The sequence below is a fragment of the Hemiscyllium ocellatum genome, chromosome 22, assembly GCF_020745735.1.
Source record: "Hemiscyllium ocellatum isolate sHemOce1 chromosome 22, sHemOce1.pat.X.cur, whole genome shotgun sequence".
NCBI classification, from domain to species: Eukaryota; Metazoa; Chordata; class Chondrichthyes; order Orectolobiformes; family Hemiscylliidae; genus Hemiscyllium; species Hemiscyllium ocellatum.
The window spans coordinates 39351324-39365512 of NC_083422.1; the positions used below are offsets into that span (position 1 = coordinate 39351324).

At 37.1% G+C, this 14189-nt stretch overlaps 1 protein-coding gene across 2 annotated transcripts in view; it reads right to left on the reverse strand.

Annotated features, from left to right (window-relative positions):
- dclre1a (DNA cross-link repair 1A (PSO2 homolog, S. cerevisiae)) overlaps positions 1-14189 on the reverse strand; it is a 76271-nt gene that overhangs the window by 11369 nt on the left and 50713 nt on the right. For both annotated transcript variants that reach the window (XM_060842111.1, XM_060842110.1), the window contains exons 4-7: positions 13882-14000; positions 8391-8534; positions 7298-7443; positions 5887-6041 (exon numbers count right to left, since the gene is read on the reverse strand). In XM_060842111.1, the coding sequence (XP_060698094.1) occupies positions 5887-6041; positions 7298-7443; positions 8391-8534; positions 13882-14000 (564 nt within the window). The remainder of the gene's footprint in view (positions 1-5886; positions 6042-7297; positions 7444-8390; positions 8535-13881; positions 14001-14189) is intronic.

The window sequence follows — 14189 nt, forward strand, 5'->3', positions numbered from 1 at the left end:
TTACCATCCTTCCTAATCTTCCACTGTCCGATGCTGAATATAGAATGTTCAGCAAAGGTCTCAGCTTTATCCCTGTGTCACCACCTTAATGAATTTCAGGCACGACATGACGTTGAATTCTTCATCATCTTCACCTATGTGTCCATTTCTTTTGAAGAGTCCTCTCCCTATCCCACAGACCCAACTGCACAGTTCCAATATTCCCCCTCCACTTGGACCTCTCCCTCTGGCCTTTTCCCTGCATTTAATCTGTTCATTGATAACTGTCAACATGACATTGCTTGCTTTAATTTCTCTGCTCCCCCTCACCTAATCCAATCCATCTCTCTCCAAACTAATTGCATTGCCAGTACTTAGATCCAACTCCAACTTTGTTATTAAGTCTGCCGATCAGGGTGCTTTGTAGTAGAGGTCAATATGTCAAACTACATTGCAGAGGCTGAGCACCAACCCCCAGATATCTCCCCTGGACCATGGCCCCACCATGGCACATCAGGGCATTGCATCAACTAGTCACTGACCTCACTTCATTTGACAATCCCTCCCACCACTGCCTCCAAGCTGATCACCCAGCCCCATACAGAACACTTTTATCTCCTTCTGAAAATCCCGGCAGACCCATTACTCCAGCCTGCTCCTGCCCCACAGAACTCACCTCTTCCTACCTTGACTCAATTTTTTCTCCCCGGTCCAGCCCCTGCCCACATACATCCATGATTGCTCTGAAGCTTTACTCCAGTTTTGGAATTTCCAGTCACTATCTCTACCATGGATGTATATTCCCTTTACACATCCGTCCCCCACCACTTCTTCCTGGAGCAAAGGCCTGTACCGTCCCACCCTCCTCTGCTTGGTCGAGCTTGGACACACCATCAACAACTTCTCTTTTAATACATCTCATTTTTTTCAGGTCAGAGGGGTCGCCATAGGCATTTCATGAACCCTTGTTATGCCTGTTCCACATACCCCATGAAGAGACATGGGGTATGTCTATATAATTTACTGAATAAAAACCGAAAGGACTGCAGATACTGTCCCTGTTTCCACACTCCTCAGTGACCTCCTCCAGCTCAGATTCAACCCACGTGGATTCAAACTGAAGTTTCATTCCTTGTGCTTTAAATCCACCCAGGTTCCAGACCTATCCTAGCCTCTACTCAACTCTTTCTCCAATATATCGATTATAGCATCAATGCTGCTTCTCCCCCTCATCCAGAAAGGATTTCGCTTCCAATTTCCACCACACCCTCACTTTTACCTCATCCATCTGACTCTTTCCTTCCCTTTCTTGACATCTGTTGCCATTTCTGGGAATAGACTGGCCACTAATATCCACTCAAGGTTAGAGTGGTGCTGGAAAAGCATAGCAGGTCTGACAGCATCCAAGAAGCAGGAAAATCGATGTTTCAGGCAAAGGCCCTTCATCAGGAATTCTGATGAAGGGCTTTTGTCCGAAAGGTCGATTCTTCTGCTCCTCGGATGCTGCCTGATCTTCTGTGCTTTTCCAGCACCACTCTAACCTTGACTCTGATCTCCAGCATTTGCAGTCCTCACTTTTCACCCACTAATATCCACCATAAACCCACCGACTCCCACAGCTACCTGGACTATATATCCTCACCTCCAGTTTAAAGATTCCATTCCATTCTCGCAGTTCCTCAGTCTCCATCTCATATGTTCTGATGAGGCCAACTTCAATCAGGAAGCCTCCAAAATGTCCACCTTCTTCCTCAACCAAGGGTTCACCAGCACCGTTGTCGACAGGGCTCTAAACCAGGTACATCCCATCTCCCGCATTTCCACCCTCACCCCGCTCTTCCCTCCTGCAACAGCAATGGAGTTTGCCTAGTCTGTACCTACCATCCCACCAGCATCCAATCCAAAAGATCATCAGCCGCCATTTCCATCAACTCCAGGCACCTATTCCTCTCCCTTCCCTTGTATGCCTTCTGCAAGGACTGTTGCTTCCAGGACATCCTGGTCCACTCTTCCTTCATTCCCAACCCCCCCAACATTTAAACCAACATTTTCTTAGCTATCATCAATTCTGAGGAAGGGTCACTGGACCCAAAATGTTAACTTTGGTTTCTCTTCACAGATACTGCCAGACCTGCTAAGCTTTTCCAACAACTTCTGTTTTTTGTAAACAAAGTACTGAAACTTATCTTTTTTTTTGTTTTTACACAGGAGAAGTATCCCATCTTGTTGAAACAGCTTAATTAGCTCCTACTAGCTATCTCAGGAAACCATAAACTCAGGAAGTATATAGAGGATATCCCATAGAGACTAGTAAAATTTAACATTATCTCTCACGTGAGAAGCCCAAATAACTTAACTATTTTCCGGAGTTAAAGGTCATTCTAAATTAAACAAAAATGAATCCCAGCTTTCTCCTTTATACTGATTAACCTTTTAAATGCCAAAGTATATATCAATCACAAAATACATAAAATTGAATCATAGCAGAATTTAGCAGTTTGTCCTTAAATTTTCAGTTCTATTCAAATAATTGTCACCACTTGTCTAATTCAAGTATTAAATGGTTTTGACACACAGATTCATTGATTCTACAAGTGTGAGCAAAGCAGAATACTCATACTATCACAGCACTGCTGACAACTAGATGCAAAGATTAAAGTTTTACAATCCTACTTGAATCCCAACACTTTCCCCTGCTACTTTAATATCTTCCTTAAAAGCCTACACTGTGACCATCATCCCATCTAACAGGCTGGATTTTGTAGTCAAAGACAAAGCAAAAGCACTCACCAGTAACTTCAAAGAAAATCTTGTTCAACAAAATAGAAGTATGGCAAGCAGTCAATCATAGGCAGAAAACCTGGAAGCTGACACTGTTCACTCAAATTTTTAAATTTTGAATAAACGATTGGATGAATACAAGCAACTAAATTACAAACAAGCTTTAAAAATACAATGGAATTGGGAAACTTATGAAGAAATTTGATATTTCACAAATATAGAATTAATTTCTCAGGACCAGAAATTACTTAGATGTGAATTTAGCATACTACTTAAAACACAGCTGGGACATTCATGGATTACCTTAGTGTTGCAATTGGTGATGGAGCATGGATACAGCAAGAAACACCTCAAGTTCAGAAGCTCAGAATCACTGACAGTGACTTATTACTTTGCGTGCAAGCTCCACAAACTGCTGTAAATATCAGTGCAACAATCACCATGAATGCAGATGTTTTCTCCATCACTACCACTGCAAAGTTCTTGCCATTAACTTTTAGTATCTTTTTTCCAAAATCAGAAGCAGTTTTATTTTCTTGAGCTGACAAGGTCAGGGTTTGTTGCCCATCTCTAATAACCCTTGAACTAAGTGACTATCTAGGCTATTTTCATAAGGACAGTTACCAGTAAATCACATCCCTGTTTATAGGAGTCATATGTAAGCCAGACAGGTAAGGATATAGATTTCCTTCTCTAGATGACAGTAGGAAATCAGATTTGTGTTTTTTTTAAAATGAGAGGTTCTTTCATGGTTACAATTACTGAAACTAGCTTGCCAGACTTTTTACAGGTAAATTACACAAACCCTTATGGTTAGATTTGAATCCATAACTCCTAATTGTCCAGTTATATTACCAGTATGTGATACTACCAGGAATATTACATAACCTCCAATGGTTGGATTTGAATCCATGCTTGTTCACTGATATTAGCAGTGTGCTACCTTCTCCCTACTAACAGGCCTCAAATTTCCAAAGGTCTTTGAATGTTAAAGGGGAGTGTTGTTGCTGTTAACTGTAAAGTGGACAAAATCATGTGACAGGAAATGCTTTCCACTCAAAATCAGATTGAAGAAAAAACCCAGTGAGTGTTTTTCACTGCAACCAGATGTATTAAAGTACTTTACAGACAGTTAAATATTTTTGAAAGTAATATAGGAAGTATATCAGCTGTCACGAGCATAAATAATAATGCGATAATAATTTTATGGTCTTGATTGGGTGATAAATATTGGCCAGGGAACCAACGATCCTTTCCCTATCCTCCTTTAAAATAGTAACATGGGATCTTTTACATCTTTCTGAACAAACAAATAAATGAATGTTTAATTATCACCATTACTTAGGACATTTCCAATATTTTCTATTTCCAGCGCTACATTCCACATATTAGTTATTAATTAACTTTTGAAAATGAAAACCAATAGCCATTAGAAAGACAGACTTTGCACAAAACCAAAAGAATACCAAATAATAAAGCTTTCAAAAACAAAATATCTCATGAAATAAAAATAGCTATGACATGAACCATAAAAGTTCAATAAAATTACAAATGCTAAACATATTCCAGAAAGTCCTGCTACAAGTCCAATAAGTAGATAACCTGCAGGAACTAACTAGGGTATTTTCTTAAGGGTAAGTTTCAATAATATGACAGTCAAATAAAATGTTGTGGGCTAGATACACATTTGACCCTTCTAATCTAAAAGATGAAAGAATCAAGTCTATTCAACACCAATGAAGTTCATGCATCGTAAGGGCAATCGAGAGAAAGAATAATTAGTCTAACTCTTCAATGTATTTCTGTTATAATACACATTTTGTCAACACGAATTAACTAACGTGATTGACAAATTGAGATGCTGTTTCTAAAGAACAAACTTTTAAAACGTGTGTTGGCTTTCATGTAATTACAGCACCAACACTAAGTGCTGTTACTAAAGTGTGATTTTTCTGTAATGCAGGGTTGCACAAGAACGCAACCATCGCATTATAGAAGAACAGACTAAATATTTGAGGTACCTTTGGAATAAAAGAAATACATAAAGAAACATTTATGAAGAAAGGCAAAGCTTTCTGGCTTCCTAGTTGATTGGGACTTTCATTTCTCAAACAGGAACATTGCTTCTTTGACCCTGGGTGACGATGGCTACAATCTCTAACTGCAACATGGAGAACTAGTCCAAAATAAACCTGACATACCATCTTATTATATGGGTATACAGGCAGAATTATTAGTTGATGCAGCTGCTACTAATTTTGAACAATTAAGCAATTAATATTATTACTATAAGCTAGAAGTAGTTTATGTTTGCCCTTATTTTAATCATTAAAATGCACCAAAGCTATCTCCTTGCTATTCATTTGCTCTTGATCAGAGTCCCTTGCAGCTGAGTACTTGGTGTCTGATTTTGTCAGGAAAGTGTACATGACTAGTACCAACATTGGGAAAATATGCCAGATGGGGTTCATAAGCTGATTTCCTGGGATAAATTCTTGAAGATACCACATTCTGAAATAACGTGAGACGACAAACAAGTCACTCACGAAAATCTCACAGCTGACTAGTACTTTAAATTGCACCTTGAAATTGAATCTGAGGAACTTCTGTATGATAACAAAGTAGTTAGCATCCTTGCATATTACTAATGGCAACTATTTTGGATATCAAAAAAATGTAAAATAACAAATATTGATCGATCCAGTCTACTTCTGTCGAAACTGTATGCTTTACTCACATACCACAGCACTCATGCCTGAATCTCAAGACAAAGAACCCATAGAAGAGGAAAAGTAAAACAATGCCATAAACACTTCAATGCAGGAGTAGGAAAATATATTTACAACACATTATCTGCAGCGGTGTAACACTTCCGTTTACAAATGGCTTCCACAGGAGTTAGCTTACACTCTTGCAGGCTGTCAATGTGCCAGATAAAACATACAAAGTTAGCTTTTAATTAGACTACAGGTAGAGTTTGTGCTTTCTTGCAGTTTCTCCATCAACTTTAATGTCAGCAATTATATTTGATGCCAATTTAACACCTAATTTCTCCAGATTATCGCCAGTACTTTATGTGCAAAGTCTATAATCTCTTTATAAAAAGATGTATTCAAGATAACCTACCTTAAAGGTAATTTGCATCATAGGCAGTAAATGAAGTTGAGAGCTTTCCCAGTCTGTAGTGATGGCAGAGTTTATCTGGTCAGAATTCAAACACTGCAGAATTTCCAGTTTATTTCGAGTAATAGAAACCTTACATCCAAGTACCTCAGCTATAGCTTTAAAAACAAAATGCACAATTGGATAAAACATTTTAAAAATCTTAGCTTTTGGTTTGTTCCACCCACTTCTTTTCCAAATAGCCAATGAGAGATACAATTACAAGCCTATTGTTGTGGTTCCGTTCGCCGAGCTGGAAGTTTTTGTTGCTCGGCGAACCTGGAATTTTGTGTAGCTCGGTGAACAGAACCACAACAACGAGCACCCGAGCTACAAATCTTCGCACAAACCTTGATTACAAGCCTATGTTTATCTAAATTAATTAGAGAGAGAGAGTAGTGCACACCGTCCAAGCGAATTAAGAAATGGACTTCAATGCCTTAAAGTGCATACCCAATTCAGTTACAGGTATTGGGCTTAGAGAATTCCATTGGAAACTTATTTCTTTGGAAAGCTAGTATTCTAATATCAGTCACATGAACTCTTTCTCGTTCCACCAAAACCCAGGGAATCTGGCTAAAATGTCAACACTATACAAAATGTCAACACAGGTCAGTTATCAAGATTATCAAACTCACCATTAAGAAATTGCCTTGTTAATTCACTGAAATCTCCCCCTTTACCCCAACAAAGAAATTCATAAATGGTTAATCATCATTTTTCCCTAGGTGGGAAAAACATGAACAGATCCTAATACACAGCACAAGTTGCCATAAGTGTTTCTCTGTACACTTGAATTCATATTTTTAGGTAGTTTTATGCAAAATATGTGAATTTTGAATCTTAAATTCCTCCCACAATCAAAAACTTGTGTTTGTTTTATGCAAGATTGTTTAATTCAGTGTTTCCTATCTTTCCTTCATTTTTCTTCTTCTCAGATTGGCTCACTTTCCTTTTGAATACTAAGTGTTCTTTGACAAACTGTCAAGATGTAATTATAAGCCAAATTGATCAATGCCTATAAATAAAATTTCAGGCATTATGAGAAAGATCTGCTTACACTACACGGAATATAAATTCAGAGTAAAAGAATATTCAATTGAAGCTGGCCTTGCCTTCAGGTTATCCCCTTAGTTCATCTGTTACATAGTCACATTATTATAGCTATTGTCTTTCACATAGAAAATGTGAAGGCTTCAGATATGATGACAGCAACTATATCCATCATTAATCAATTAAATCTAATTTCAAAGTAATTTAACAATTCTGTTGGAAGGATGGGTGAGAGGGAGGGAAGGAAAGAGACAGCAGACTGAGGGGATTTTTCTCTTAAATGCACATACTGAACTTACATAACACCATCCAGAATTCTTACCTAGGAAAACTTTTTCTTTTCCAATAGAATAAGTACCACAGACAATCAATGTCCTAGGTTTCATCATTACAGTTTCAAAGGCAACATTAGCAACAAACTGGATGGCTTCTTGCTGAGAAGGAAAGGTGTATTCTGGACTGCAGTATCTACCAAAAGAAACCAGATTACACGAATAATAAGAATATCAAATGTCTTAGTAATGATTCATGACAAAAAGCATCCTTGTTACGTACTCTATTCTAATTATTGCTTTTCGGGGGCAGGCATGAGAAATGCAAACAGTGGTTTGAGATTCACAAACCAAAATCATAATTCACAAATATTGCATAATCAATGGAAAGAATAAAATTGGAATATTTGTGTTTCCTGAAATTTAGTTGTAGTGCTATGCTTTTTTTTCATGAAGGTAATGACGTGGCTGCACCATTCATCATCATTTAGAAGAAAATTCCTTACATACAATCCAAGTGATTGTGTTCTGTATGCCCAGTTGCTTAACTAGCATCATCACCAGTGGCAAATCTACTCTTTCAGAAAAGGTTAGAATTCTGATGTAAGTCGATCAGACGTCAGCATGTCTTAGTGCGATCTCTTGCGATTTTGTTCAGCTGCTGAGCAGTTGTTGATTAGAAAGTGGACTTGCACAACAAGACATGTTAACCTGCCCATCTCTCCATCTAGAATGTGGTTAGATGTTGCTTACCTACTGTCATCACTTGCATCGTTGGAACTACTTATTTTTATTGCAATTGGTTCAGTTGGCAACCCAAAGCTCACTCCACCTCTCCATACAATGTTGCTGGTGTTTACATAGTAGTAAAGTCGAGCTTTTACTGCATTGTACATTATTGTAGATACTAATTAAATAAAGTGCACACAATTAAAGAAGTGCACATTTTATTTCTAATTTACAAAATAAAATTAAAATAAAATGCGAATGTAAATACTGATATCACCTGCCTAATGACAATATCTATTACTCATCTTCAGTTTACATGTAATCAACTAATGCATTGGATAACACAGGTTTAACAACAACAACAATTTTATAACAAAAAGTTCTATTCCGATTCATGTAATAAAGTTCTCTTACGTGGTATCCAGATAAAGAGTATGAATCTTTTGCCCCATGAGATGAGTGTAGCGCTCCATGGAAGCATTAGCTCGAAAATCACCAGTATGCAATAATGTTTTACCATTTGGAAGCTGGAACAGCAACATGACAGCACCTGGACAACTGCAGAATATTTATAGACAATTCAAGTTAGAATAGAAGTTAGTGGTTTTATAGTACAAAATGGTCGTTCATAAAAGATTTGAACAATATAAAAATTCAATGTTAATTGTTTTTGCGATCTTTGCTACCAAGCCTACTCCAATATCTCTTTACAACACCAAGTTCTCCAACAGTATGAAAAATGAAAGAATTAGTAAAGGGAATAGATAAGAACAGGAGTAGATTAATTAGCCCCTTGAGCCTGCTTCACCATACCAAAAAAGAATTACTGTTGATTGACAACCCCACTCTGAATAGACTTCAGTTTTGCAAAGTCAGCTATTAATTGCAACTTGAAAATTAATTGACCAAGTGTCATTTTCATTTGCAGAACAAGTTTTCAAACTTTCATCATCCTTTTCTAATGTCATTCATAGAGTCATAGAGATGTGCATGAAAACAGATCCATCGATCCAACTCGTCCATGTTGACCAGATATCATAACCTAATTTAGTCCCATATGTCAGCAGTTAGCCCATATCCCTCTAAATCCTTCCTATTCATATACCCATCCAGATGCCTTTTAAATGCTGTAATTGTACAAGCCTCCACTACCTCCTCTCATTCCATACATGCACCACCCTCTGCATGATAACGTTGTCCCTTAGGTCCCTTTTACATCTTTCCCTTCTCACCCTGAGCCTGTGCCCTCTAGTTCCGAAGTCTCTGGAAGGATAGATGGTTTCTACTCTTTGGTTCCCCTGAGCTTTGAAACTTTAACCAAATTACTCCTTAATATTCTAAATACTAGCAAGTACAACTCCAGTTTGTTTAATGAAAATCTGAACCACTGGAAATATTCAGCGGGTTTGGCAACATCGAAGATGGGAGAACAAACGTTAATACTTTAAATGTAATATGACTTCCATGAAGTACAAAAAGAGTCAGTCTTAACTATATGTTCAAATCTTACATTGGGGCTTGAACTCACTACACTGAGAGGCAAGACTGCCACAGAACCACAGAATCAAGGCTGATATACAAAGATACCAAGTTTTCATAAGGAAGCTATACACAAGTATCTGGAACTTAATGATTCATCATACCAGGGATATACTTAAGTGTTATTTGAAGTGTTTGCTACAAGTTGTAAAAATTTTATTCTTGGGTAGAAAGTGTGTCAGGCCATAAAAACAAACTTTGACAGCAAGTACAGACCAAGGAAGACTAAAAACATTGAGATTTTGCCATAGAATTGAATTAATCCTGTTATTTAATACAGTATCCAAATACTAAAAGTCAAGATTAATATTATCATTTTAGGCATCAGTTTGTAAATTAACTTTACTAATTTGCAATTTGCCTGTTTAGAATGGGACACATGATTGCAATTTTGCGTCAGGGAACAAATCTAACTTAAACCAACATTATAGCTCCCAACACTAAATAAAATAAAAACCTGCAGATTCTGAAGACTGAAACAAAAGCAGAAATTGCTTGGAGAAATTCCAGCAGTCCTTGCAGCATCGGTGGAGAGAAAGCAGATTTAATATTTTGAGTTCAGTGATCCCTTCCCTGTTTTCTTAGGAGAGATTCTGGAAAAGCCAGAAAATTCTCATGTAGTCATCAATAACTAGTCTGAGAAAGAAAACAAGCCTAGATGCCAAAAAATGCCATTTCAGCATTGAGAAAATAGAATTTAGGTACTTTACATGGTATAGAAAGCAACTGGCAGGAATTCACTTCTGTCTCAGCTCATCTGCTGCTGAAATCCTTATTCAAACCTTCATTATCTCTAAACTTGGCCATTCCTATCCGGTGCTGGCCAATCTTTCCAATGCTACCTTCCTTGCATCTGACATCTACCAAAACTTCTCCTGACTTGCACTATTCAACTTATCACCCATGATTGTTAGCTTACATTTGTTCCCAGTCCAGCAACATCTTTACTTTAAAATTCGCATTCCTATTTCCAAGTTCCTCCACGGCTTTGTTCCTAACTTGGTAGTTTCCCTCACCCTAGAACTCTACACAACTCAGACCTCTGCTCACCCAATTCCAGCCTCACTGAACACTCCAAATTTTAAATGTTCCATCATTGATGGGTGTACTTTCAGTTGCCCATCCCAAAAGATCTGGAATCTCTTCTTTACGCCACTTTGGTTCACCTTCCTCTTGAAGGCACTTTAAAATTTACCTCTGACTCAGCTTTTGATCAGACCTAATGTGCCTCTATGTAGAATTCAGTGTCATTTTACTTTACAATTAAAATGAAAGATATTTGGTGTTAATTCTGAAAAATATTATTTTTTGATTCTCTTTACGAACTCACTCAAGCGTTCTGTTTGCTATACTGCATTTCCATTCACTCATTCATAAAACTGTGATTTTGAAGTATATTTTACTCTTACAAGATAAACTAAATTAAACATCCCTTCCAACCCACTGTTTCTTTGCACCTTTCAATTCTTATCAGCACCATGCATCAAGTAGTGTTTAGATCAAAAGCCACCCGTGAATAAATGTTAATACTGTAAGCTATTCAGAACAATAGCATCCTCACTATCATTTCTCCATAATTCACTCGAAACTATGGTAAGATTATAATATTAATTAACCCCTTAGTAAACATCTCTCAGGATCTGAATAAGTTGCAGGACAAACAGTTTCCTCTACTAGCATGTTCCTACAGTCTGCTGCTCTTCATCTCTTTGAAATTTCTTTATACACTACCTATTTCTAATTTTTATTTAGGACTACCACCTTGTACAAACATACGGACTTATATTTTTTAAATACACATTAAACAGGGACACTACCCACTTTAAGAAACTTACTATCAAAATAGCACTTCCATGAAACCACATGAATGAGCGTATAACAACTGTCAAAACTGGGAATAGTAAATGAAATTTCATGGCCCAGCTCTGGGAGATCAGTTTAATATCCTCTATACCTTTATTTAGCACATGTATACTTTCGCACTTATTTAGACCATGTAGGTCTAGTATTTTTACTAACATTACGAACTAAAAAAGACAAAAACGGATTAACATTTCTTAATTATATATGTTCAGACTGAACAGACATTCTAGTCGCACTAGGGGTACCAGCCAGCATTTATCAAGTCCTTAAACCATCTCCTGTTTCCCCAGGACAAATGCCACGCAAACCTGTGTACAACAGGCACACAATAGTGCTAAAATTTTAATATATGTAAAAACAGTGTAGAAAAATAGCTATTGCAAAACTGTGTTTTGGATTCCATTGCTACCTTGAACTGTGGATGTTCAATAAAGAGATTATTTTTGCCACTCACTGATCTCACATTCACTTCATCTACACATTGTGAACGTTTCTTACAATCACAATTTTTGAATGTAGAACTAAAAGTTCCCAAAGTACATGAGGTAAGTCATATGCATATCTCTCAGTCCCAGTGATGCCTACACTGAATAAAACTTATATTGCGTGGAATTGTGTTCAAATAACAACTGAAATTGGTGAGTGGCGAAATAGTCTCTTTTATTCAGCAATCACAGCACAAGTTCAAGGTGGCAACAGAATCCCAAGAAAAACATTCTTACAAGAGCCCCTTTACACACAGTTCTTACATATATTAAAAATCCATTACTATGGTGATACATTTTTTATCTCTAGTACAGAAAGTTTTAAAGGGTTTCTCCCCTGGGAGGCAGGAGAGGAGTTAAAATACATGCTAATTGCTGGCTGTTACTTCTGATGGGATCAAGAGTGCTGATTTGCTTGCATAATCAAGAGATGTTAGTTCGTCTTTTAAAGTCGTAAATGTAGTAAAAATGCTAGGCCTATTTGCTGTAAATAAGTTAAAAATTGAACCTATACTTAAAAGAATAAAGGGTATGAAACTAATTACTGCAGCTGGGTTGAAAGATTTATTTACTATTTGTCAGGATGAGTTTCATTCATTCATGCAATTGCATGGAAACACAGAGATAATGGCCCAGTTAAAAAGTATTTAACAGTACTTAATCAATCATGTCCAGAAGATGGTTGGGAAGGGCTGATTAATATTATAATGTTTCGTGAAGACTTGATGGGGATGATATTGTTCAGTATGAAATGGTTGGTGAGGGCTGATTAATAATGAATTGAATTTATTGTCACGTGTACCGAGGCACAGTGAAAAGTTTTGTCTTGCGAGCAATACAGACAGATCACATAGTTAAATAGCATAGATAAGTAAGTAATAGGTAAACAGCAGCAAAATCCAAAACACAGGTACAGGCGAATGCTAATAGTTTGAGAATCTATTCAGTATTCTAACAACAGTAGGGTAGAAACCGTTTTGAAACCAGCCGGTGCATGTGTTCAGGCTTCTATACCTTCTCCCAGATGATAGAGGTTGTAGAAAAGCATTGCCAGGATGCTTCATGGAGACTTATCGGGGATGGTATTGTTCTGTAATCTGCACTTATTCAGAGGTAAACCCTGCTTGTAGCAGAGGCCAATAAAGTGTGGAAATGCAGTAATCGGTTCGAAATGGTTGTTTTTAAATTTTCGTAGCAGAGAACCATGGATTTACGAATGAATGAATGAATGAAACGGTATTATAGTAAATAACAAGTTAGTGAAGGGTTACGAATGAATGAACGGGAACCCTATATTAATGAAAATAGCGAGCTGGTGAATGAGTTAATAAAGATAGCCTATAACACAATATCTCATAACGCTACCTCAAGTGTCAGCTTAGGTATAGATGTCAAATGATAAACACTAAACATTGTAGACAGAGATTGTTCTGAAACTGACCTGAATGCTTCAAAAAATTAAAGCCAGGCAAAGATTTGTGATTTGGCAAAATACACCACAGTTGATAGATTGAGAAGCTTAGGCCACAGCTTCCAGAGAGAGGTGGTTGAAACCTTTCCATAAAGGCAGGCAAAGGGAAGGCGTAGCAAACATGAAAGATGACAGCTGAATAACTAAAGTTGTGGATTGGGAACCAAGTTAAGATTAGACTAAGCTGCAAAGAAATCAAAATAATGCCATTTGGAAACTGAACTTCTTGTGAAACAACAATAGCAGAAAGCCAAACAAGACAGACTTTTAGGTCTTAAAGAATTTCTGAGTCTGCAGAGGGCAAAGGAAGTTTGATCAGACAGAGACACATTTATTAAAAGTTTAAAAGCAAGAATTTTACTGCAAGAATTAGACAAGATATAAAAGGTATATATGGGAGTTGGGCATAGAGTAAAACTTACTAGCCAGAGGCAAAATATAATGTTGCACATCAATATAGGACCAGCTGACATTATCCTTAAAGTTTAACAGAGTTGTAGGTTATAATATCTATAAACTTTCATGGAAGATCTGTTAAAATACTTACTGATTTGCATCCAAAAGGACTACCTTAATTCCCTCCACAACACATTCAGTATTCATAGGTAGACTTGAGATATACTGCGCTTGTACTTTAAGCTTAGATATCACCAAATTTCTGGTTATCTGAAATTTAAAGAGGAATAGAGTTAATTGAATGATTTACTAAACTGCCCAACTGTTATGATTGTGTAAGCAAGTTGATGCCTTCTAGCATCTTTTGCAGCTCTTATCATTAATAAGATAAATGTTTGAACGGTATCAAATCCACTGAATTAGTTGAACAAAGGTCTCGATCATGACCTAGCCTCAACT